The sequence below is a fragment of the Ambystoma mexicanum genome, chromosome 9 (genome assembly GCF_040938575.1).
Source record: "Ambystoma mexicanum isolate Mex_15411 chromosome 9, UKY_AmexF1_1, whole genome shotgun sequence".
NCBI classification, from domain to species: domain Eukaryota; kingdom Metazoa; phylum Chordata; class Amphibia; order Caudata; family Ambystomatidae; genus Ambystoma; species Ambystoma mexicanum.
In genome coordinates, this window is record NC_090931.1 from 252,938,743 (window position 1) to 252,965,970 (window position 27,228).

The 27,228-nt window shown below is 43.5% G+C and overlaps 1 protein-coding gene across 3 annotated transcripts in view; it reads right to left on the reverse strand.

The window, feature by feature from the left end:
* SLC37A2 (solute carrier family 37 member 2) overlaps nucleotides 1-27,228 on the reverse strand; it is a 497,972-nt gene that overhangs the window by 258,800 nt on the left and 211,944 nt on the right. For all 3 annotated transcript variants that reach the window (XM_069614558.1, XM_069614557.1, XM_069614559.1), the window contains exon 3: nucleotides 9,063-9,153. In XM_069614558.1, the coding sequence (XP_069470659.1) occupies nucleotides 9,063-9,153 (91 nt within the window). The remainder of the gene's footprint in view (nucleotides 1-9,062; nucleotides 9,154-27,228) is intronic.

Below are 27,228 nucleotides of genomic sequence, written 5' to 3' on the forward strand. Positions count from 1 at the left end.
ATAACAAAGGGGATGGTAGCTAAATAAGTATGCCCAATGAGAGTATGGGAATTAAAGAAGACTGGATTTCTTTTGTATAGGTTTAACCAATCATGTGTAGAGGGATGATTTGTTATAAATAATTTGGGAGTGTTAACTGTTACAAAATGTCTAAAATGTGTCAACTTGTGTGGTTCAAGGAGACTCCGGTTAGTTTGACTTTACAGCATCATCTAGCTACTCACAACCATTTTACAATAAACTTGCTTTACGGATTAACGTTCACTCGATTCTTAAGAGGTGGGCCTACATTGGGTTATGGTGATCAGAGGTCTATCCGCACATTTGGCATCCCTGGGACTCAGGCCTTCTGAGAGGTTGGGGGTTTCCTGTCTGCACAACTTGGCTTCAGTGCTTCTCTGCGGGGGACCAGTCTTCCAAACATAGTAAATGGAGAGAACCACATGCAGCATATTGGTCAGAGGCCTGTCTGCTCCCCGGAGGCATGGTACTGTGGTCCAACTGTGCAGGGCGAATTGAAGGAGCACCATTTCAGGGTTCTTTCATGCGAGGGCACTTTTGGCACGTAAAGCAAGGGGTTAATAGGGGGAAAAAAGGGTTTGTCATTGATTTTAGGGGTTTTGGTAAGGGCATGTGTGGAGTTAGATGAGGTTAAGTGGATTGCCATACTCTTGCAGTGTGAACCTGAACATAAGGTTGAATGAGATGACCAAAACACGAAAGTCTCCTGGCCTCTAACGATTAGCAATACAGCAATAGATGACGTAGCATCTCCACCTCTTCCGGCATAGAACAGAAGCAACATACTCTCAAGTCTCTCAGAACTTTATTCCAGGCACCTAGAATTTCATTTGTGTGAATCAAATTCTGTTTTAGCCTCATCACTCTTGACTGCCATGATCTACTGGGTGACCGGTTGAAATATTCCGGACAGATTCTGACTGGTCTACCGTCAATCAGCAAGTCAGAGTACAGATTGTAGGATCTGACTTTGCCGATTGTGTCAATCCAGTCCCACTCTTTCAGTCTCCTTTTCAATTGCGTTGGATTATGACAAACTGTCTTTCAAAAATATAATCGAGAATGACTGCGGGAAACTAAAGGAATAAAATGCTCAATTGTTGGCCTAACGAGGGGACCGATGACAAGGGAATGTTGGACAACTTGTAAACTCTTAGTCACTAGGCACAAGTGTTCAAAGTTAGAGAATCATTTAAATATCTTAAAGTTATGGAGGATGTATGAGGAGGACACCAAGGCCCACAATGTTAAACTCAAAGGAAGGGTCGAGAAAGGAGGTTGCAGGAATTCCTTCTGCACTAACCCCCCATTTCGGTGCCATCGATTGCCTTCAGAAGGGAATACAGAACTGGAATTCGGACCTCCATTTTCTCGGACGCCCCCTCCAGTGGTTGCAAGACAGACACAGGCAATCCCTTCATCAGCTAGGATTCCTAACATATGGAATACTGAGGAAAGTGGAAGGGTAACTCCTTCAATGGCTAGGGACACAAGAAAGGTTGAGAACAGAGGGCAAAAAGGGAATAACTCCCTACTGCTAGGGTAGCAAAGAGATCAATGGTGGAGGAGCAAGAGAGAGCGACCGGCCACCGGAAGATTAGATGGTGCCCTGCAAATGAGCGAAAAAGGAGAGGACTGTGCCTTCTACCACAAGGATAGAGGATAGGCTGCGAATGGCAGTGTAGATGGAGGAGTGGGAACAATTGGAGAAGCTTTGAGGCTAGCGGAGGAAGAGATAGTGTTACGACAGCAGAGAAATTAAGAGCAGGAAGACGTGAACAGGCAGGTAGAAGGAAGTTGGAGGCATGGACAAGTTCTTGTTAGATTGGACAGGTCAGTGATCAAGGAGGTCAATGTGGACCTTGAGGATGAAAGCCTTGCTATGGGTACAGGATGTGAGCAGGCTGAACAAGAACTGGCATCGTACAGAAATGACGAGAATATTTCTGTGCCCATGGATATGCCAGGGGATGTGGCAGCAGAATAGGATGAATGGGAATCATATGTTGAGCAGGGTGCAGCAGCCCCACTGCCCACTCCAGTATCAGCGACAGGTTACACGATGGGGTCTTAGGAAACGACGTGGTACTCATATGGCCGTAGTGAGCAGCAGGGGAAAGACCGGGAAAGCCCCCATAAAGGCGTGTATGGCTTAATTTCTGTTGCGCAAAAAGGATCAGGGGGGAAGTAGTATTATGTCCCATGGTCATCCATGGACCAGAATCATTTGATGAAAACACTCCCTTCACTCACTGCAGAGGCAGGGCAGTGGATTAATGCCTAAGAGAAGCACACTGCCGGTGTCATGTTGGCTATAGGGGACATGAAAAGCGTATTCACAGCTCTAATGGGGGGAATGGTCAGATTAGTTTGAGACACGCAGGGTATCCGGGAGTTAAATTGGATAGGAACACCCACAATGGAGCAGCATTTAATAATTACAGGGCACAGGTATGGGGGGTCCCTGTGTGTCATGTATCCCGATAAACCAGACAAATTCTATTTTGGCCAAGACAATGAAGTTAGATGATGATCCTGCCACACACATCCAGTTAATTCAGCAGATGTAGCTGGCAGAGATGGGAGAAGTATGGGATATTAAAGTGGCGATTTACACATGCTAAAACTGACCTTTCCAAAGAAGTCCAACATGATCTAGATAAAGTAGTAGGGATGGAGGCCAAGGGTTGGCCTGAAATTCAGCCACATAATTAAAGAGAAGTAAAATAAGAGAATAGTGCAGGCACAAAAGGCAGAGGCCAAGCTTGTTCAAAACAAGCTACTGAAGATCTGTTTGGAAGGAGCAGCGATTACCAGCTCCATGGAGGGACAAAATGGACATGTTGTATCAGGTACGACAAGGTTGGATGGACATGTATCCTCCTGGTCAAAAGCAAGTGAGGATTTCCGAGGGGGAAGGGGAGGATTTTCAGGGGGAGGTGTTATTTGGTGGGTTCAGACGAATGGGGCCCCAGTTTAATGGACCAATGGGAAATAAGTATGAAAGGTTGTATGGGATCCAGTGTTGGTCATGGGACACATGGCACAAGAATGTCAGTGCATGCTGCAGTATTTCAATGTAGGTGACCAGCAAATACAAGCCCTGACCATGCCATATGCCCTAGGTTCTGTGCAATCACAGAAGGCATGCTCGGACTGGCGTAAATGGCAATAGGATAATGCCCCAACCAAAAAACACAAAATGCTGGTGTGGGCCACTTTTTTCACCAATGTGGGACAATTTAATGCGTTACTTTACTATGCGGCTAGTAGTTTTGACCAGTTTTGCTGAATCTTTAAACTGGACAATTAGTATTGTCTTGTACAGATAGCGCAGCAAATCTCTTGGCCAGAGATCTCTTCAGTCGACTCCACATGTGGACTGCTTTCATGGAGGAAGGTATATGCTTGACTACAGGTTTGTATCCGGTAAGAGAAGCAGCGCTTTTGCATGCATACTGTAGTGATAAAGGAGGGTATCTGTACATTCAGCTTTGTTCCTTTATGGGGGCAACAATTGTGTCGAGTTGGGTTCCAGGAATTGGAGATCAGACATGGTGGGTACAGATTGAATTTTTGTTTCGGCCTGCTATGCCGAGGAGGTAACACCAGGCACCATTGTCACGGTTGTCCTAGAAGCAGTAGTTATCAAGAAGGGCATGGTGGTTCTCTCAGGCACTTATGAGGAAAGTGGAGCGTGGTGCACAGTTTTGTGCATCGATCTGACCTTATCGATAAGGGACGTGTCCGATGAGCAATTGTTTGAAGACACCAAAGGGATGGTTTTTGAGATTGGGGTGCGATAGAGCAAAGGGAAGTACCACAGACTATGCTCATTGGCAGAAATACATCATCATGTTGGAAGGAAGATTTGGAGAAGGTGCCAGACCATTTATGGACCAGCAATCCTCATGATGTGGGGCTGCTAAAGTGTGTTGGAGTGGTATGGATAAAATTGAAATTGGTGCGTTACTGCCATGTGTTAGACAGTACCCTATCTCTAGAGAGGCAGACTAAGATTTATGAGACCATTATGGCGTTGTTGAAGCATGTGTCCCCATGCAACATGGCCATCTGCCCTGTGAAGTAAGCAAAGGGGTCCAATTGGAGAATGATCCAGGATTTGCGCCTCCTCAATAACATTGTTGAGGTGAAGTTCCCGGTGATACCGAATCCTGCAACCATTCTCAGAAACATCCCTACTGGGTCAACCCACTTCACCGTGATTGAATTAAAGTATGCATTTTTCTCTGCCCCTTATACCCCGAATCTCAGTACCTAACGGCATTTACATATTGTGGTCAGAGATTCGAGCACACAAGGTTTCCCAAGGGGTACTGTGAATCTCTAAGTGTTTTCAACAGGGAGGTTCAGAGGGATTTGGGAAATGTACATGTGTCCAGTACAGCAATCGCGTACATGGATGGCTTAATCTGTAGCACTTCAGAAGAGCAGTGTCAAGGAGATTCAATAAAGCTCCTCATCCTGCTTGTGGAACAGGTAAATCAATTTGTAGGGAAATGTATAGTTTGCATAGAATATAATTCTGGAAACACTATGAAGACGGTAAGAGGAGTTTTGCCCAGGCCCCCCCGAGCCATTTCGGGAGCTCCATATTGATTTCGTAGACATGATTTAGAGATGTAATAATTTTTGCTATCTTATTATCGTTGTATTCCCATTTTCCCGTTAGCTCGAGGTTGGACGCTGCAGGCACCCTGATGCGAAGTCTGCAGCAACATTTTTGGTGAGAGGTATTTCCACGGTTGGGAATTTGTGAGTTCCTGAAGTCGGACAATGGGACCCACTTCTTCAGTGCCTTCTTCTCAAAAATCACTTTGTTCTTGGTGATCAAGCACAGGTTGTGTTCAGTGTACCACCTTCAGATCAATGAAATGGTAGAAGGGTTAAATGGGGTGCTTAAGGTTCATTTATAAAAGTTGTGTAGTGATTTGAATAAAAATTGGCAATATTGTTTGCCAATCGTTCTGCTTTATTTGAGAAATCAGACAGGGAAACATCACCATTTCAGTTCACATGAGATTGTGACTGGACGTAGGCTACACACACCATCTGATGCTGTGTGTGCAGGCGAGAGTGAACACAGATCAGCAGAGATTCTTGCTGAGGAGTTTAGGTTATACCTTAGGGCTTTAACCAAAAGTGTCAGACTTCTATCTTCACGGGTTGCATCTGCTCATCAACCGTGTACAGGAGAAAGCAGCAAAGAACCTGATGATCTACACCAGACAGTTGTACACAGGGGACTTGGTGTTCATCTGCACCTTTGTTCAAAACTGTAACAAGTTGCGTTTCCATGGACTGCACTGACTGACTTTTGCAACTCTGTCTGGGAAGGTGGAGGGCAGCCCGCGCCTTCAAGCTTTCTTCTATTCTTATTCTTCTCGGTCTGTCTGCAGCATTTGACAGTGTAGCCACTCCTTTCTTATTTCCTCACTTTCCACTTTTGGTATTTCTGGGTCTGCTCTCAAACGGTTTCGCTCTTATCTTTTGCAACATACTTATTCTGTTACTTGGGCTGGACACTCTTCTTCATGGTGTCCCCTAAGGCTCGGCACTTGGCCTTTTTTCTCTATACTGCTCCTCTGCCCCCATTTCCTCCTTTCACCTTTCTTTCTGGGTCCAGTGGTGTGGCAGCAGCAGACCCAGGTGTACAGGAAGTTGGGTGCACGGTCAAGCAGTTTAGTTTATTGGCATACAGCTGCTGTTGGAAGCATGTCACCAGTTAAGGACTGGCATTGTTGGTTGACTAGTGCCCGAGAAGGTTCCCCTGTGTGGAGCTGTGGGTTGTCAGCATTTAAGTGGTTAATACTGTTAAAAAAGAACCTTTGAAAGAATCTGCGTTTGTGATATTACTGTGAGGCAACAGCAACAAACGTATGATAACAGAGCCAGCTATTGTATTGAAGTTGAGACAAACTTGAGCACCCTGCATGACCAGTGAATGTGTAGGAGATAAACGTGCAGGAATGTACGAAATGTGTTACACTTATAACTGTGGTACTTGAATAAAACTATTTGTGCCTTGAGAAAGCCTGGGTACGGCAAAAAAATTGCACATGCCTGCAAATGGAGAATGTTGGCACTGCTTAAAATAAATAATTGATCTGATTTAAACGAACAATCAAACAAGTGCAAGAGTGGATTACAATAATTTGATCTTAGAAGCTTAGGCGCATAACATAAACCTACCAACTCACACAACATAACATTTACTAACCGACTGACTAGTGAATATCAGTTAATGCTAGGTTTTTTCTGCCAGGCAACACTATCCATGGACCAAACAATCAGACACGAGGCAGGTGCACTGAAAAATATTCACTTATTTTTACCCGAATATACAAATCTGTATGCTGCAAATCGTCTCATAAGCTAGGGAGCGTGCAGGCCTAGGAGCTTGGGTTGGTGAGATGAATTCCATGTCATTGGGAAAACTGGTTTAGCAAGGCGGAAGGCTGAGGAAGGGCAGTGGGCAGTTGCAATATCGGATGGTCAGTTGTAGCCAGGCTTGGGTTTTTATTACTTGGCACTATTGTGGAAAGGAGATGCAATCTTTATAAGTACATGGGAGCCTGTTATTCAGTGTCCAGGGAAGTCCAGTCATCTGTTCATAACCAAGAAATGTTCCAGGTGCAAGGGCTCATTAAGAGCAGAGTTGACTTTTTATTTATTTTTTTTTTTTATTTATTTTTTTTTTTTAAATCGGTTTCGATTCGTTTCTCAGGATGTACCCAGAGGCCATGCGTGTTGAATTGGTAGTCGTGTAGATTAGAGTGAAACAAGGACACCAGTAAGTCGGGGGTGGGGGGATAACATTTATCGCCAGTTCAAAGGATTTCTCTTGTATAGGTTAACCATTCATGTGTGGGGGGATGATTTGTAATAAAATATGTGTTTTAACTTACTAAATGTATAAAATATGTCAACTTGTGTGGTTCGAGAAGACTCTGGTTAGTATGACGCAACAACATCATCTAGCTCCTCCAGGCCATCTTGTACAATAAACTAAAATGTGCACTTGCTTCTTAAGAGGTGCGCCTACTTTGGGTTAGGGTAATGAGGACCATCCGCACCGGTCGTTCCAGATAGGGAAGGGATATGAGCTGGAGCCAAAACAAAAGAAAAGAAACAAATTAAAACAAATTTTAAGTGTGTTAAGGTATATATGGGTTATCTTTCCTTTCATGGTCTTCAAGTAGTGCATCTGACCTAGACTGGTTGATCTGGAAGGTAGCTCTTGAATATTGAACTTGATGGAAAAAAAGCACTAATCCCGTTTCTGGAGCCGGTTATGGAAGACTGTAGAGCGGAAGGTCGTCAGTGTACAAAGGATATGGGAGCTAGAGCTGGAAAGACATTGGCCTACTGTATGTAATAAGAAGCATTGGCAAAGTCAACAGTGATGGCAACAGCTGGCAAATGGTATTAGTACCTGGCATACTGCCTGGCAAATGCCTTTCTAATGCCCATAAAAGAGCCAAAACTGTTGGCTTTGCCCAGGTGTAAACAGGTATTCAGTGCAAGGAAAAGATGTGCGAGGAAGCATATTGCGTATAATTCAAGTGGATGTAGGTGCACATGGTTAAGACATTATTATGCATGGTATCGTTTATAGCTGCAAATAAGCACTTAACTTTCAGAAGGCTTCTTACAACTAACAATGGATCCCCTTAACAGCATAGAATCCAAGGGTGTGCGTTTTGGGCATGTGGGCCGTATTGGGCTGTAATGGCTTCATAGACTATCATGGCCATGGGCAATACATGGATGGGTAAAATCCAAACACTAACAGGCTGTTTCCTTCCTCACATACCATCGCCCTCCTTTCTTCACTGACCATGCCAATAGTTTTGGCATCTAGGAAGTACTAATCGCGCCAACTAATAGCCAAAACTAAAAAGGGGCAAAAGGAAATGCCACAAGTAGCAGGATGGGTACAGAAAAAAGGATTACCTAATGTATGGAATGTGAATTAATTTTGGAAAATTCCAGAACCACAACCTTACGGATACATCCAACACCACCCTATCACATATTGAAGGTGGGTCACGGTCAACCAATATAAAAAAGTAGCATGTCTGTTGCGTGGTCACCATATGACAAACAGGGTATCAAACCTTCAGTAATTTATTTTTGTGTTGAACAACTATCGCAGACTCCAGGTCTCAGAAAGCCCTCCAAGAGCTATGTCTTAGCTCTTGCACTATCTGAAATGTCATCAGGCCAAGTACGATAGTTAATTTCACATCCTTACTGTTCATGGCCTGTTAGAATGTGGTTGTAATTTCCCTTGTTCCCTCCCTTGCCTTGAAGCGCTTTGAAACACATTGTGTATAGGCGCTATATAAATAAACGATCATATCATAGGAGTGAATAAAAACCTCAGAGCATTAGCTAATGGTTTCTGAGAGGAAGTCATACAATTCTGTGCCTACCTGTTTAGCAGTCCTTTCTTTCATTCCTATTTGTTGCAATTTAAAAATACAGAAATCCTAGCAACATTCTGGCAGTAAATGAATTCCATTTCATAAACAAGGAAGCGAATTGTTAACCAAGGAGTCAGTAAGAATCCTGCCGAGTTCCCTTAAGGTTTAAGGCAGCCAATCACATTTGTAAGTCAGCAATCAGGTTCAAGTTGTGAGGGGCTGGTAAATGTTCAAGGAAAATAAATAGCCAAGAGCAAGAACACGTTGAGGTTTCCACAAGTGGAACCACAAATGAACACAGTCCAGAGTACTTCAGTTCCTGCACTTCATTTTGGACGTTTTATGGCATTTTCTACCCTCAAAAGGGCTCAACCGTACTGCTAAAAACAGTTGCCCATGTGCAGTGTTTTTAGGACCTAGTTCTGCAGACTTCTGTCCCTTCTCTCACCACCTTTTCCCATTGTGATGTCCTAGGAGCTACGCTAGGCATTCAACCGACGGTCAATGTGTGCACTAACTGCACAGGCTGCATAAGGAGAGCGAGTGTTCCTTACAATCGTATTCAACAATATCCATTACTGTGGCACTTACCGAATGGAGCCCAATCACACCACGTCGTATCATTGACCGATATGTTTCCGGGACGTCCAGGGACATTGGAACAGTTCATGTGCAATTGACTCTAAAAATAAAGAGGCGGAAAAACAGTATCAAACCTATATCTCCTCACAGATATTCCCAAATCGCATGCTTGCACCTTCCAAAATATCTTCCATGGTTATCACTCCCAGTCATATTGTTTAAACAGCTCAAGATACATCCACTGTAGAGCACTAATTTTTTATTAATTCACTTAATTGTCATGGTTACAAAATCAATCCATAAATCAGTATTAAAAATTCTAAAATAATAGTTTTATTAACAAGCTACAAATCAGATGAACATAAGGAATTACAAATACATCCCACACCAAGCATATTGGTCTAGCCTTCAGCTTCCTTAATCTTTCTAAACTATAGGCAAAAGACTGGACATGTAAATATATTTACTGTAGGTTTATTATAGAATTACACATCAATCCTTTTTTCTTACTGTCATACAATGGTGTGACTTGTGACAAATAGAGGGATTTAGTCACTTCCCCAAGAGTGGAGGTAAGCGGGACCTCACGGGGAGAGAAGCCCTCTTGGGATAAGGACTCGCATTTCGCATAAGGAACTCCCTCCTTGTTATCCCCCAAAACCCAGAACTACTTACGGGTAGACAACTAAACTCCTCTCACATGTATTGTTGTAATATAATACCAGAAGAATAATGTCAACCATGATACAGTGAAGAGTAAGAACATGAGAGTAATGAAGAGTGCTTATCTATCAAGTACTGACACGAAAAAAGCCAACGGGAAGCATAGAGAATATAGACTCAACACAAAGGAAGGATTTTCCTTGGAAGCAAGGGAAGCCCCAGCAGCAAGTTATAAAAAGAGGATGGTCAAGTGAGCAAGGATGCGAGACCCGGGAGCTCCAAACCGGCCAGATTGAGGAGGCTGGGAAACCAAGGAAGATGCTGCCTTGCCTGTCCAAAAGCAACTATGCAGAAGATGGGACAGCAGCACACTTCCCCGACCAGCAGAGCAGAGAGAATCCCATAGAGTATCTAGAGGGACGCTCGAGAAGGGCCAGTGAAGAGCTCCATCGTTGGCGTGCCGAGTATACGATATGCCAATAACAGACGAAGGAGGTCTGTTCAAGGATGAAGAACGCAAACAGACTATAGGAAGACGGTGGTGGTGATGAATGGTACCAAAAGAAAAACACTTTAATCGCCAAAACCACCAGAGAAAAACAAAAGCATTTTGGAAGAGCGACACAGAAGGAACCAATGAATCATCCTGACCAACCACAGAGGAAAGAAAGAACGCCGACTTGGTCATGCAGAACCCCTTCAGTACAGGCACAGGAGAGATCGGGAGACCGGGAAGCGAGGTCGCACAGCGACCCTGCATCCTCATCCCAGTGATTGGCAAAAGTATAAGAAATACTTAGGAGTGCATGATGCATACTCCTTTGAGTGGCAAGACTGAGAGGAAGAAGAGTAAGAATGACTTTGTCTACACATCGAGAAGAAGTGTTTGGAGAAACAGGGGGAACAAATACATAAGGGCCTGGGAAGACCCAGTGAAAGAACTGAAGGAGCTATTACAAGCTTTAGCAAGGGAACCATTCGAAAATATCATATTGAAGAGTCTGTTGTTGAGAAGCACCCCTCAGGAGAAGGGATTCAATCAATAATACATTTTATTCGGATAACACTATCCATGAAAGTACAAAACGCAGTTCTATAAAAATCCATATATTAAAACATTTTAAACATTAAAATCCAGCCAACCCCTTCAAACTTAACAGTAGCGTAAAATCACCCAAACTCTACCCACCTACTTGAAGGGAAGGTTTACTTTAGTTTGCTAATAAAATGGCATTTTTGTCCTGTATAATCTTCGGGCGCATTTTCAGTGCCCTACTTACAAAGACTGACACAGCCCAGGCTGTCAGAGGGGCTTCTGCTATCAACAGAAAAAGCATCGCTGGACCATACGGAGTAAAGTTTTTTTCCTCTAAAAACAGGGGCCAGCGACCACCTTCATAACAGCGTAATTGCTGCAACAAAAAAAAGGAAGTGTGCCAAAACCTCCAAACCCGCACCACATGCAGGACAGACAGCATGAGTAATCAATCCCTTTCTCCTTGCTATTACTTTCCCCCAATGGTAGACAATTAAAATGTGCTCTGGTGATGTGACTGATTTCTTGTGGGATCATTTTATTTCATTTGTTAATAACATAAAAAGTCTATTCAATGGTTTTACTGTCTCTAAAATCTCTCTCATGCCAGGAATCCAAGTTATCACTCTTTCCCCTTTCACGGCTCCTCACCCTAGTCAGTAGGTTTGACATAACAAAATGCACCGGCAGATTTAGATTCTGTAAAGTTATAGAAGAGGAGCCATTTGATTTTCACCCCATTATGCTTAGCAATGTTCCGTATAGGATGCTGGGACAGGGAAGTATTAGGATTTGGCCAAACCCTGAGCCACAATGAAATCGGTTCTATTGCCACATTCTCCACCATATAGTTCAGGCCCAGCACGGTGCTGACAGTGGTCGGGTGAACTACTTCTTCAGAAACTGCATCTTCTTCATGTTTAATCTCCTTCTGGTTCACATAGCCCCCCAAAAAAAAAACAACTAAAAATAAAAAATAAATAAATCGCAGCCCCATATTTTACGATTCGTCTGGTCCTAGCCATAAACATTGTGCTAACCATCTTTAGCGACTGCTGCCTATGTAGCCCCATAAAGCTAAAAAATGTCCTAGTGAGTGCCTCATACTGCAGAGTTTTTTAAAGTGAGCCTCAGGAGAAAAAGCCTCAGAAAAACTGACCCTCAGGTAGTCAAATTAGTCGACCCATGGAATTGGATCCGTCCCACACCACATAGTCCTAAACATCCCCTCCTTCCTAGCTTGACCACAGTACATTACAGCAGATTTTTTTAGAATTCACCTGCGGGACTAATTCTCCCATAAAGGCTACATAACTGTTAATCAGACATTGCAAAGGTCTTGGGAGTCCGGACTATAAGCACAGAGGCCTCTACATAAACTAGGAATGGCAGTGGCATACCACTTATTTCTGGGAAGTCCGCATGACAATCTACTAAGGCCCTGAGCAGCGTATTGATATACACACGGAGGATAAAATCGGGGCAAGAACGCACCCTTGTCGGAAACCAAGATGTGCAATGACCCTCTGCCCCCGATCTTACACATGCCACATTATTCTCCTGTAAGAAAATGAAGAGAGCCAAGACCCATGGTTGAAAACACCTGCAAGCACCATAGTTTAATTTTGTTGGGTAGGGCATCCCATAGACTAGGGTTAATAAGGCGTTTATTATTTAAATAAAAGCAATTTGATCATGACACCTTATAGTCTGTCTCCTCCTTCTGACCTACCACAGACACCAACCCAATTGTTAACCATATTCATTAATATTAGTGAGCCTATTTAGCATGATATGAAGGTAATGTGCACGTTCGGCAATACATTGCAGTTAAAATAATAAAAACGCAGGTAAGTGTTTCGATCTCGCGTTCAGAGCGCATACAATATTGGATAGTAGTTTTCACCGGGGGACCATCTGCCAGTGATGGGTTCTATGGTTTCTCCAAGACAAAAAGATTTCTGCTGGACCTCTCAGGGCACAGAGACCATTGGACACTGGGGAATTGTTCTGAGATACTATGGCATGGGGACACAGATTTCATGGCATGGCACGATTGATCAGGCAGCATTTTTCTGAGGGTCACCCAGGTGTCACTCTTCCAGGACATTGGGACCCTGATCTTATGGCTCACAGGTAAATAAGCTCAGGAAACGGGTGCATTGATCTCAGAATACTGCTCTCAGGGTGCCAACGGTACTGGGACCTTAATCTCTGGACACTGAGGTGCGATTCTCGGGGAATGGTAGGTACGGATCTCATTCCAATGGGGGTATTCCTCTCAAGGCATTATTCGTGTAATCTGTGGCAGTGACAGTACTGATCTCAGGTGCGAGAAGATGTCAAAGAAATGCACCAAGTGTAAAATTAAAACCCAAGTATTCACTAAAGTAACACAGGATTGATTGGTGGTTCAGTTCGGCCGACTTCCACGTAGTTTCACTTCTCTGCCCCCGTTCTCTCCCCCGCTCTCCTCATGACACTTGTTAAGCGGTTTTTTTACAGGCCTCGAGTTAAGAATATAAAGCCACTAACGTGAATGTGGGGCAGATCACAAAGCACAAATCAAAAGCCAAATCCCTCTTAAAATTGTAGCATGGGAGAGCAGCCAGGCTTAACTCTAGGAAGGGTGAAGGCTGCGGACACAAAAGGTGCAATCAGTCTACACACGTATAAGTAGAACATACACGACATTAGTATACTGAAAGATATACACATGTGTTATGTTACATATATATATATAGACCTAGTTTACTTAAATACTAAGATACGATAGAAACAAAAACACACACACTATAAAAATACCTACCGCATTAAAAAGAAAATGCAAATGTCAAAAAGACGCAACACATCACATTATATTGTAGGTCCAGTACATTGTGGTAGGCACTTTAAATATAACCACAAGGGGTGTCAAGAAAGGTGGACCAGGCAATCCATAGTTAAAATATGAATATAGAATACCGATGCCGACATGAACATTTTTAGACCTTTATGACATAGAATTTTTGAAAATACTAATACACATAAGGTCAGCCGCCGTAAGACCACTATGGTGGCGATTGTCGCAGTACACATATTTAATAAAAGTCAATAATGGTTCTAGGCGGCTGGAAAACAAAACAAAAAGCCAGGAGGTCACCAGAAGACAGTACAAGTTTTAGCTACCCACATTACATCATAAAACCTCAAGGAAGAATTCTAGGCCTGCATCATGGTTGCCCTGAACAGATGAAGCCCCCAAAACAAAATGGCCAAGAGCAAGACTTTAAAAACACAAACACACACAGGTTGGTACCCAAAGGCTACCAGGAAAGAAGATGTTGGCTTCCTTTGGGGTCAGCTTGCAACCCTGGTGAAACCAAAACGAAGTAAAAGCTGCTGACACGCCACACCTAAAACCAATTTAGGGTGGTCTGATCACCCTAGAGCACAAATGGGGTGCTTAGGTAACACTGCTGCATCCGGGAGCATTATGGACGACCCAGGGAAATATACTCAAGGTGATGAAAAAGGTTTGCAATGGGAAGGGACTTCATTATACTTCCTTCCAACCACCAAGAGATCCAAATATAAAAGAGAAAAAGAGCTCTATAAAAATGTCCAACAACATATCCAAAAATGAAATTGTGTTAGCATCACTTTATCTGGTTTTTGCTACTTGTTTATGCCTTCAAGTCCTTTTTCATGGTTTCTTGAAGTTTAGGGATTGGTCTTGGTTTGCCTACATGTATTTAGCCTGTTGCATCCCTTCCCTTCATTATTTTAGAGTAGGGTGCGAGTCATTCTTGTCTCAAGATTTCCAGATTGCAAGCCTTTTACACTCTGGTCCGCCCCATTTCCAAGAGAACGCAGGGGTTGAATGATCACTCCTTGAGTAGTTTGAAATGTGGCTCAACATCTTAGAATACAGTGGGCCTCATTACGAGGTAGGTGGTAAGGGTTTACCAGTGCTGGTAATCCCTTACCACCCTATTCCGTGGTCCCTTAGCGTGTCCCTTCCTTAACGCCTGGTTAAGCTCCTCTCTTCTGGGGATCCTCCGAGCATATGCACTGGCATGCTCTCTTGTAATCTTATTTCATATTGTACAAGGGTGTTTTATCTCTGTGTTTAATATTTAACCTTGCACGGTTATTTTTTAATTTTGTAGTGTGATGAATCGGACAATGTCATCACTCCCAGAGGAGGCCTCCCCCCATGAGGCCAGTGGACGGCAGCCACTCCCTGATCCTGGGAGCGGCTAGATGAGGGAGGCAACCCTCAGGGCGATGACACAGCATTGTCAGGTGAAAGCATATATCCCCCCCTTTCCCTTATATGGATGTTCCTTCCATTCCTCATGCCTTAATGGTACACTGTGGTAAACGCCTTCTGCAGACCACAAGACCTTCTAATGACATTCTCCAATGTTATTATTCCATTTTATTGGTCATTTGTAATGCGCACTATAAGGCTATTGTGTTTCAAGTCGCATCAATGTGGGGGAGGAATAAGGAAGGAACAAAATAAAAGCACAAATGCTCTTAAGGACTGGAACGTGCAAGTGCTAAAGTAAGAGGGAAGGTGGAAGAGGGGGGTGGCGGGAAGTACAGGAAGGGGGTGGAGGAAGAAATAAAACATTCCGACTAGGTCGTGAGATGATTTGGAATGTGCAAGTGCTGAACATGAAAAGCAGCACAAATGAGGGGTGAGGTGGAGGACAGCGAGTGAACGAGGAGAGGAAGGAGAAACAGGCAAGATACAACAGTAAAAAAAGGAATCAACGAAAGTGGTAGGGTTGCATAGGAACAAACTAGCGCAGCAATGCAACAATAACAAGGGCGGATACAAAAATGCAACCAGGTCAGAACTGTAAGGCAGGAAAACAGCACCAGGTGCAGAAGGGACCATCTCAGTAATGTGTAGGCGAGGTGGAGTAGCTGCAGTAAAGAATTGGTAAGAAAATAAAATGTCACAGAAGGATGGTCCAATTGTAGCTTTCAAGGAGTACCGCACTGATATAAGGTCTGCAGGAAGGGGGGTTGCTGGCTTGAAGAATGTTGTTACTGCGATAAACCGACGCAGGAGTTCCGGCCTCTCAGTGTGGACTGAGGGACAATAGAGCCACAAAGCAGACCGTGAAGCCAGCCGGCTTAGGGGGGGGCGGTGAAGGAAGACATTAGATGCTGGTTCACATTATCAGAGCCACAACAGGAAGAAGAGAAATGTCTGCCTGATGGCCACAGGAGCCGAGCGGCAGCACCTAAGCTCCCGGAACATGGAGAACAACTTTACAGCAAGGCAGGATGCGCAAGGGACATGGGAGAAGATGAACAAAGCCAGCAAGCCCGTGAAAGGGAAGCCTGCAAGTCCTTAGAAGGGAAATTGGGACACAAAGGCACCCCAGAAACGTTATCAAGGACAGAGAAGGGCAAGCGAAGTGAATGAAAGGGAATTTGATACCCGAGGTCTCTGGAATAATGATAAAGTGAATGCGAGAAATATACAACAAGGTGAATGCAAGGCAAAGTCAAGTTTGTAAGTGTGTAAAAGGAACTACAGAAGACAATCCTTGTTAGGGGAGTATACCATGCAAAGTCAAGTTTGCAAGTGTGTAAAGTGAGCCACATGAGAAAAACCCTGGCAGGAGAGTTCACCAGGCAAAGCCAAGTCCAAGTTGTTTTGGTGACCAGAGAACCAACACCGGCCCCACCCCCCAAGGAAGAATCATACCCTTAGGAGTTTAAGTGTTTTGAAGAGACCTGGGGAAGGAAGACAGCTCCTCAGGCATGAACTGCGGCGCCAGGAGGAGGGAGCTTTTGTTGTGCAAATGATTCATGGCGTTAGTGAGACATCCCCTGGAACTGTGAAACTTTGTATTGGAGTTACATTTTTCTTTTGATCTTAAACATTTGTGCACTTTCAATCCCAAAGACATTATGCCCATCACATTAGAGTTACTTTTATAGTGTGAGGTCTAGGACAGGATTTCGGACACAGGACATTTTGCTTTGGACATCTTCACATGGGACAGACCCTTTGTTTTTGGTTGAGGTAGGGAAATACCTCTTAGGGTAGGGACAGTGAGGGATTTCCTAACCCCTTCTATTTTGAATAAACGCAAAACAATGAGCTCTGTGTCAGCGTCTCATTCCTGGCTCCTCACATTAGCTTTAATAGATATTTTTATATTCAAATAAAAAGCTGAAGCAAGCTGAATATCATGAGCACATTTCAAAGGATTCAGAGACTGGACAGATTCAACTCAATATCAAAATTGCTCTCAATGCAAGGTGGGTGCTGGGAGAACACGATGGACCACCTTCAAATACCAAATATTGTCCATATTCAACTCAAATATTGTAGTGTACTGGACATTTCTGGTAATTCAAAGGTTAAAACAACGGTGAGCACAAGCTACTTATAAAAATAAGTTTTTAGTCCACTTCACTTTCTTTCTTGCAACCTGGGGATGCAAAGGAAAGCTGCAGAGGTAGGTCCTCAGCAAAGAGGACGCTGCACCCAGGTTGGCAGGGCACTCTGGAGGCTACAAGCAGTTGGAGGAAGATCGTCAGTGACGTGACCTCACTGAGGTGGACCGTTCGGTCTGGCAACTGCGCTGAAACCAAAAGGCCAAACATACTGCAGAGCCAGCGGGTAGCGGAGAACGAGGAAGACCCCAGAAAGAACCGGCAATGTGGTTGAAAGGTAGCGGGGGGGGGCACAGTAGAACCAATAGGGGCTTGGGCAAGGGTCAAGAAATACTTGGGAGCCATCTCCCTCGTCACAGGAGTGATACCCGTAAATAGTTGGATCAAAGCAATTTTAAGACCTGGACATTGTTTATAAGTTCATGGACAGAACTAAAGAAACTTTGTAAGGCTTATGGGAAGAATCAGAAAAAACAAGTTGAAGGAATGTTTACAAGCAGACCGGGAGAACAGAGTCATTCTCCTGGTCCTGGGACAGTTGGTAAATCAGACCCTATCTCAAGGGACTGCTGTTGAAGCAACCAAAGATTGAAATACTTTACCAGGAGAAGGGAGTCATTCTCCTGGTTTTTAATGAATAACTTTAAAGAACACTTTATGCTTTACTTTAGTAGTGGCAGGGATAGATTAGGTGGTTTGGGATGGAGGAAGGTTTACATGTTTTTGGTTGACTTGCATCCTGACGAGCACCTCTATTCTAGGTTGAGGCAGGGAAATTCCCCCCCCCCCCCCCAGTATCCCCTGCCCCCTCTAGAAGTAGGGAGGGATAGGTTTCCTACCTTAGTTAATAAAAGTTTATAACAAAACCAAGTTGTCAGCTTCCTTACTCTAATTGTGGGTTCTAGCCCTACATCAATACAATTAACACTTTTGGGGGTTCTTCGATCAACATCTACTTGCATGACGCACATGGAACTTGGTTGGCATTATTTTTCCAATTATCTTGTCATCCAGCCCTTAATCTTCTGGGCATCAATTTGGCAAAATGATCGATTAGATCACAAGATCTATAATAAACAATTTGAGTGGTTCTCTGCTGTGTGACAATATCCTCTGGCTACTTCATTTAAAGGCTTTTGCTGGTTTTGGGCAGGGGAAAATGGTTTGAAAACGCAGACTGTATTCTCGTGAATACCAAAGGTGTTTCAAGGCATATTTGCTAAAAAATCTTAGAAATAAAAGGAATGCTGCTTTTATATGTTCCAGTGAAATAGAGGAATTTTTGCCGATACCTCTGTTATCGGCGTCCATCAAACTAAGAAGTCTGATTATGCAATTATTGCTCACATGAGATTTCATATTCTTCCATTGGCCTATTTTAGTGAAAAGAGTGTGGTGATACCGGCAACACCAAGCAGTGACATTTTGATACACATCCCCCTGTTTTGGCGCGTTTGTTACTGTGAGAAAACAATTGTTGGTTTCAGTTTTAGACACCATAAACCAGTTGTACTTGCTGTGTTAGCTTCAAAATGATCCATACTTCCGTTTTAGCTTTGTTTCTTATGGTTTAGCTGCATGAAAGATTATAACTCCACTGCTTTCTTGGTCATAGGGGCATGACCCTTGGGTACAATAAAAAGGTATCTTATTTCCTTTTGTACAAGGGTGGGTATTTTATATTTGTGATTAATATTGTACCTTGCATTGTTATTCTTTCATCTTGTATCTTCAATGAGTATTGCTCATATTCTAATAAAGAACTGAAAGAAACTGAATAAAAGGAGGACATTTCATCAGCTTCAGAGACTGGACAGATTAAACTCAGTATCAGAATTGCTCTCAATGCAAGGTGGGTGCTGGGACAACATGGACCACCTTCACCTGCAATTTGAAGAAGGTGCAAGTCAAGCAACTGGGCCATTCATTTGTTACAAATCCCGTGGAAAGAACTGGAACAAGCCTCTGTGTGAATGTACTCATTTTGTGACAGCCCAACCCAGGTAGCAGCTTGCATTCATGAAAGTTCACTCTCAACAGAGAAACGAAAAAAATAAACATACATTCATGCATAAGATTGTCGAGAAAAACAAGTCACACTATAACCTGAATTGTATAGAAAATGTTAGATTAAGCTGTAGCGAACAGAAAATCCTACCTTCAATCTCAAAATTCTGCCCTCTTGAAATTCACAAAAATGAATGTTCGGGAAGTCAGTTGAAAGGAGTGCCCTACATCAATTTGACCAACTTACCCCCAGACCACCTTGTCCATCCAACCTCCCAGTAGAAGACCTTTTGTTTTCCTTGCAGACGGGTCTTTTAAATGTTTTTTATCCCATAGTCCCTAAAGGAAGGATTATTCTCTTACCCTACCTAGTGTGTTTCATGCAATCAGCACATCATTGTTTCCAGAGCCCTCTAAAACCTTCTTTCTTGGCTTAGACAATGGCAGTACACAACCGCTGCCACAAAGTGGGGCACAGAACTAGCACGCCTTGGGAAAGTATTCATCTCAGTCTTGTGGTTCTATGGAAATTATGCATAGTTTGGATGTCTTCCACACCAGTGGCACGTGGCCTAGTGAGTTTTAAAACCATCCTTCCATTGGTCAGACATTTCTGATGTTGCACTGCAATTGGTGGTTATGAATCATCATGTGCATTTAAACCCTATGTATTTTCCTTTGTCCTCCAAGCTGTCCATAACCATGGGCCCGGCATGTCATTCATTGAAAGGCTATGCGTCATCTTTCAGCAGTCTGCTCAAAACCACAAATGTAATGTTTGCCAATCGCAGGCCCCATTCGATGTTTCCGTGAACAAGGTAGGTTTTTAATCTACAGGCGAGCTGTGGAACGCCCAGCTTAGTTGTCACTTTACCTATGGGTCCAGGCACTTTACAATACTCTTTGGGAGTATTCTCTGACATCCAGCAATTTTACTTTTTTGCATGCATTTTAACATGGTTTCATACAAACCTATACGAAAGGAGAGATCGTTGAATGCAGTAAAATCTTTTCACCTAGTAAGGCTTGGAATGAGGACTGGGCAAGTAGTGGGTGGGGGACACACGTTTGGGATGCGAAATGGGACACAGCAGTATATTTGCTTACATGCAACCAAGCTACTAGACCCAGGAGAGATGCCAGGGAACATCAATTTAAGTGCTCGAGTGGTGGTGGCAATCGGAACAGGCATATGTTCCAAATTTGCCGAGGCCATGGATGAAACCAGTGCAGTCAGAGCTGGGGTGGGTCTAGGGAAGAAGGGCTAGTGAATTTATTAACCTAGTTTCTGGGGCTGGTCGGGGTAACGGCCTAAAGATCCCAAGAAAAGCCATAATCTGGATTCTTGTGGGATTGGTTATCCCATCGACGTATTTAAGTAAAACATGTTTGCGGAAATGGAGAGTTTGAGAAAGAAAGGTACAGGTTGCCATTATAACCACAGAAGATAATGGAGATACGTTTGTGGAGAATCTGAGCCGGAATGGTTGGTCTTGTTGCAAATTGGAGCAAAGAAGGGTCGTTGAGAATTCAAACCAGGAGGTTCACTAAGAAGCAGATCCTGGACGACTCCAGTACAGTACCAGTACTAGGCTCTGAAGATGCTGAAGGCAGCAGTAGCATTGGAATGGGCCAATCCCAAAGCAAGCAAGCCCAAGAAACTGCTCTCAGCTAATGTGAGTGAATAAATGACTGAAGCCCAAAAATCCACCTATGACAAATGAGACAAAAATCAAATGTTGCCTGGAAAATGAAGCCAAGTGACCAATCACCAGTGGGGCCAATGTCTGTAGCAACATACGCAAGGGTCCATTTTCTGAAGCTACTAAAAGAACTATGAGTTACTTTGCACAATTCCTTCAATTAAGTCTTATTCGGACTACAAACAATTCTACACAAGAGCATGGTCCTGCTGTCGTTCGGATTTGAGGATCTGAATATCCCTCTCACCCCTTCAGTTCTTCGACAAAATGGTAAATTATAGTACTGTATCTGTACGATTGTGTGTATTTACCAACCACTTGATGGCTATTTTTCTGAGTACATTGGTTTGATTTATTTGGGCTGGCGCAGTGAGGTCAAGGTGTGGAAAGAATTGAGACAATGAAGACTAGCAAGTAGTAGAAGTAACTCGTGTTAAAAAATGTATGTTAGGCCACAGGATGGCGGGATTGTGACGGAGGGATTCTGCAATAATACAATGTTTGTGAAGGCAAGTGACTGAAAAATGAATAAAGACAATGCAAAATACTTGTGCCTGGGCATTGATCTAAGGTTACTTGTGTAATTGATATCAGGATATTTGGGGTATTGATCTAAAGGCAAGTTGTGAAACCTTGGCATCTTGCTGTGATCTTTACATGTGTAGCGTGTGGGCATTGAGAGAACTACTCCGGCCAACTTGCTGCTATTCTGGGTGGTAACACCGGCAATATTTCATGAAACATGTTTTTCTATACAGGTGTAACCTGCAATTGAACGTATGTGCTATGAGCGTACTACTGAGGCATACATGTATTCCATTGCTCTTTAAATGTGCACATTTAGAGCATTTTTCATTTCTCCATTTAATGGTTATATTAACAGTATTCAAGGTTTGCCTTCAGTTTTCTTCCTTGTAAACAAGTACACAAATAAGACACTTGGTTTTCAGAAATTGCAATAAAAATAAATCGGGGGGGAAAAAAAAAAAAGACAGAATTCCGATACAGAGACTAGCGTCCCCAAATATTCACATATGCTAGTCTATGTAAAAACCGGTGGCTCTAGAAAAAAATATTAACAGCCAGTTGGATAATTTATCATCTTTTCCAATACAATGTACTGCAGTTAGCTGGTGAATATATACATCGAATCAAAATATTGCCAAACTATTTAAGGTACTAATATTAAATACTTGCTTATAACATCATCCTATTAATATGTGTCTATAAAGAACTACATCTGTATATTTTGCCTTGGTTATTAGAACTATGAGAACACTCAACTTTAACAGGTTAGTTAAGATACACCTGTGAGACTACAGCCAAGGGAAAATGTGCAATTGACAATCCGCGTCATTCGATGGCTTGAGTGGAAAAAGTAACTATTGGATAGTAAAAAAAATGTGGACTAAATTCATTTTTGGATAACTGTTCTGCCAGTCAACTTTCCAAAATATGGATAAAACCATAGTAGCCAAATTACTTGCAACTGAATGGAAGAATTGAAGAGAAAGCTTGCAAAACATTCAGAAATGAAGTGCTAGCTAGCAAAATCTCACCATGTACGGTACCACACATGTGGTTACACCCATAGGTCATGTGATACTTATTTCAAGCTCATTTTAAGTTGCCCATGTATTACCCGGAGAAGACCCTGGGCACCAACAGAGTGGCCCTTATTGTGTAATTTTAGTTGCATCTGGGTGTAAAAGCCTCTTGAATATTAGCACCGCCAGGGTTCCTATGCTTTATTAGTACATTTCTTTGCTAAGCTCTCTTGGCACTTTATGGCAGACTGCTTAAAATGGGAATTCAGGAATTTTTGTTCAAAATGTATTAATGCTTTATAAAGACTGTTTCATAGTGGAGAGTGTGCTGGATCCTCAGGCAGCTTTGCCAGAGGTACCTTTGAGATTTGGGTTTCCTTGCATTTTGAGTGGGGCCTAGTAGCTGTAGAATGGGGGTGCATGTGCATGGCCAGCCTGCACTGAAGATACATCCTTAGCATATTTTATATGGTGGGCATTACTTATCCAGTAATAGTCCTTCAGCGGCATAGTACACCTGTTTAGAGTCACATGTATCGCATAGGTCACCATCTATTGGTGGTCCAGCGGAAACCGTTCAATGCAACAGAATGCTTGCAATTAGATGAAAAATGTTAGCTTAAGTGACATGATGGTTTAGCGCAACAATAAAGTTTAAATTCAGCAAGTGTCGGAAAATATGCCACCCTAAATCAGACTCCCATTGCACATTCCGTGAGCACACAGATGACGTTACCAATGACTTTGACAGACAGAGCACAGGCGATAACCACGGTCTGTTGCCACACTGCCTGGGGCATGGCCTTAATTTTGGCCTGGGCCATGCCAAGCCGCAGACCAGGTCCAGTGGCTACTTTGTTCCAAAAGTCCCTTTGGCCATACCCCTGGCCCCTCAATATTGGACGTGGCTAGGGGCCAGGAACTGACCCCGGGGGACATGGACAGGCCCAGCGCTTCAAAGGAAAGGCTCTGCCAGGCCAAGAAAAAAAATCGCACCAGCGTGTTAATTACCAGAGACCCTTTGATGCAGGCAGAACGAAGAAAGGGGTGGGGTAGTGTAGTCCTGAAGAGGACTTTTCGTTAGAGAGCAATTCTACCACCAGTTTTTTCCTAGGCCCCCAAACATCCTGTCCCCGTCCCCATTTCCTGCAGACAAAACCACTCTAGGTATGATACCACCAGGCAAGAAGATTCTGAAACAGCAGTCAGGATTGGACCCTTTACAGAACGCTAGAAGGGACCCACTGTTGTGCTTTTCATATTTGGGGGGCTCCCCAGTGTCATTTCATCTTTGAACATTTGAAGGATTACGGCATCTGTTTGGGAGTACAGTCTGCTCCACTCTTCCCACCAACCATCCCAGCTGAATATTTAGGGTGAAAGGTTGGCTGGCCAATGCCTACTACAGCTGTGACCATTGGCACCCAGGAACTGCTCACTGAAGGCGACAGACCTTTGCAAGTGCTCTCTACAAATGCTGGTTTGTTTTTGGAAAGCGGAAAAGGACTTTTATGGTCTCTGCAAACCCTCTAATGCCCAGGAGCCAAGCACTAGCTCTGATCCCAGTTTTCCAGTTTCGATCCATCTGAGCTGGCTCAACTGCTTTGAGATGCTTTGAGCTGCTGCAAGCACCCACAACTGCCTTTAACAATCACAGCTTTTTTGATCTGGTCAGCCATTGAGCCATTGACTCAACTGATGGAGTGTTTATGAGCTGATCACCATTTCAGAACTACATCACGCTGTTGGTTCTCCATGCGCAGACTTGGCCCTTCGCTTGGTTTTTTCACCAGATATGAGACAATCATCGGTAAAGGATGCACTGCATAATTGGACCATGTGAAGCGTACTTGATTGTCTCGATGACCGTGGTCTATTGGAAATCATTGATTTAAAATGTGTCGATGTCACCTCGCCCCATTTAAAAATGCCCTGAATCCTGTCACTAAGTGGTTGGGCCACAAAGGCAAGCATTCAAAGGTATTTTAATCAGTTCTGTCCCGTGGCCCACCTTAAAGGGCCCTGCTGACCGGCTATCGATTTAGACCTCTTTAGTAACGGTCAATTGCTGCTGAAATCACTGCCTGTGCACCCCTGTCTTCAATTCGAGAGAGGCCCCTTTATTCCAAAGTCTGCATTCTCTTTTTTCCCTTACAGGGGTGTGTGAGTGTTATTAGTTGTGTGTATGTTCTAGTTTAATTATAGGATTCTATTTGTATAGAACTTTGGTTGGATATTCTTATATTTTGGTACCCCAATACTATTTGCTTTTCTTATGTACCAGCACAAGGCCCCTGAACAGTATGGCCTGCTCTACCCTAGGAGGTGAAGGAGTTGCTTCCCTCGAGTGGCGCTTCTTACCTTTACAATTGAGACCACTGCGGTTTGCTAGTATTATGGGACCAGAGTAGGCTTCTTATTTGCATCTCACACCTGTGCTATCATTGTGTCACAACCACAACCACGTTGTAGCTCAATGTACCTTTCAAGGAGGAGAAGTATCCATTTACATCAGTCTGGTCCCCTCACAGGGCAGCCCAGCACTGAAATGCTAGGCACTTCTTCGAACATGAGGACCAACAGTAACCCCAAACGTGTTTTGCCTTGTTGGGGTGTCAGTGAGGGAAAGTTGTGCCTGTACAATATGCCTGTCAAGAGATCATTTTACTTCATGTGGTAGTTTGCCGTAATGTACATTTTGATGACATCTGAGGTCATCGGTCTACTCTGCTTTCCAGTTAAGTCATTGATAACAAATCATGACATCTGTAACATCACGGGGGTCATTGGCCGCAGAATGGGGACCTCAGTTTAAAGGGGTCAAGTGTTTTGTTGTGTTAAACCATCAGCTGAACGTCACATCCACTAAAGGTTTTTTCACTGAATTGAAAGGGTTTTGTTACGCAATATCCCTCTCCACCTGCAGTAAAGTTTTTTTTTGTTTTCACATCACAAAAGGGATGTTCAATATTACCACTATGTGAAAAACGAGATGCTGAACCCTCCTTCAACTATGCCGAGCTCCCTCAGTTTACACCAAGCCCCTTCTCAGACCCATAGCATCAAAGGGCCTTTGGTATGCACCACCCTAGTGGGAGGCTAGTGCTTGTGTAGGGTGTGCCCTTTGATGCTCGTTTCCCAGGACAGCCCTTGTGGAGGGGCCGTTTCCCTGTAGAGAGAGGTTTCCCAACCTCACAAAAAAATCAAATGAGCGGACCAGCCATTCAGTCTCTAGCTCTGCAGAGCTGTCAGACCAGAGCACACACACACAATCCTTCCAAGGCTGGTCTGGAATCATGGTGCCGACACACGTATGATATATGTGGCTTCTTTTAGGTTTGTGAATTAGTATTCAGCATACCCTAAACTCCGGTATGGCTTTAGGTTTAAAGATTAAAATGCCACCAGAAGAGTAATTCCAAAGGACTGTGGTTTTGAAACGGGGGTGCAGACTTAAATGCAGCCTCTACGCTGAAGACTTGGCTGTCACAGCAGCTGTCAATAAGGCACCCATGACCTTTGTGCCTGCTCTGTGCCACTGGCGAGCAGGCTGGTGCAGCAGGGCACATCACTATGCTTTTGGCATGCAACTTACGAAAGGGGGAAGTGGTTAGCAGGTTACCTGGGATCAATTACCCTCAAAATGTTATTAAATAACAAATAAAAAAGCCTGGGCTCCTACAGCCTTGCCAGAGGGCATTCCCTCAATATGTGACTTGTAGGCCTGAATTTCACCAATAATAAATATAACAATTCCTACAATACAAATAAAACTATAAGGCTGAGCTGGCATCTCCCCAAAAGAAATGGTACATGTTGGCGTGCATGGATGACAAAAGAGCCCCTAAACCCTTTCACACTTTGCAACAGTCAAAGCCCTAATTTTAGGCCTGCCAGGCCTTAGGCACCAGGTGCAAATAGGCCTGGTAGTTGAACAGGGACGTTAATTCATCAATATGCTAGAGGAGCTGGAAGGGTCGTGTGTATACCACCCTTTCCTCGTGCACTTTGACCCTCCTCCCTGACGGCATCACGTAACCTTTGGATTACCCCTACATTAAAATGGATGCCGTCAGCATGCGACTTGGTTGCTGGTTATATCCGTGTGGAATGTATAGAGAAGGAGCTAAGTACCCCCACCTCAACCAGGTCCCCCATATTGCCTATATGTTGGGAACCAGAGTGTGAGACACGTGCGGTACCAGTGAAAATACCGATACCGAGGAGAATCCTGGAGACAAGGTTCCATTGAGGAAACCATACCTGCATTCGAGACAGTATGATGGACATTTGAATGAAATCCCGGAAGAAGCAGAGCAAATAAATGGCAGAGAAGAATGGCGATGTCACACAGAAGAGATGCAGAGACTAGAGAATGCAGATATTCTATAAAGGCATCAAGAAAGTGTCAAAGATAAGTGACATCTTGGGATCAAGATGAAGAAACCTATGCTACAGAACTTATGAAGATGTCAAGTCAGTTTACACATGTACAGATGCCAAACACAAGCAGGCTAAGTATTCTTGAGACCAGCTAAGCAGTGACTAGATTGCAGCATGCGCCAACATATATATATTATATGTAAAGAATGGATGTTTCCACTACGTGTTATAGCATAGCTGGGCTAAAGAAGGAAGGCCTCCTTTACAGTATGTTGCAGTTAGAAAACAAGTGAATTACAAAGGGAATCTCAAAGGCGAGACAGGATAAGCCAAGAAGCCATGGTCTTATCAGGCTGGAGTGAGCAGACATTGGATACAAATCATGTGAAAGAACGAAGCTCCTGTTCAGAAGGCATGAACAAAAC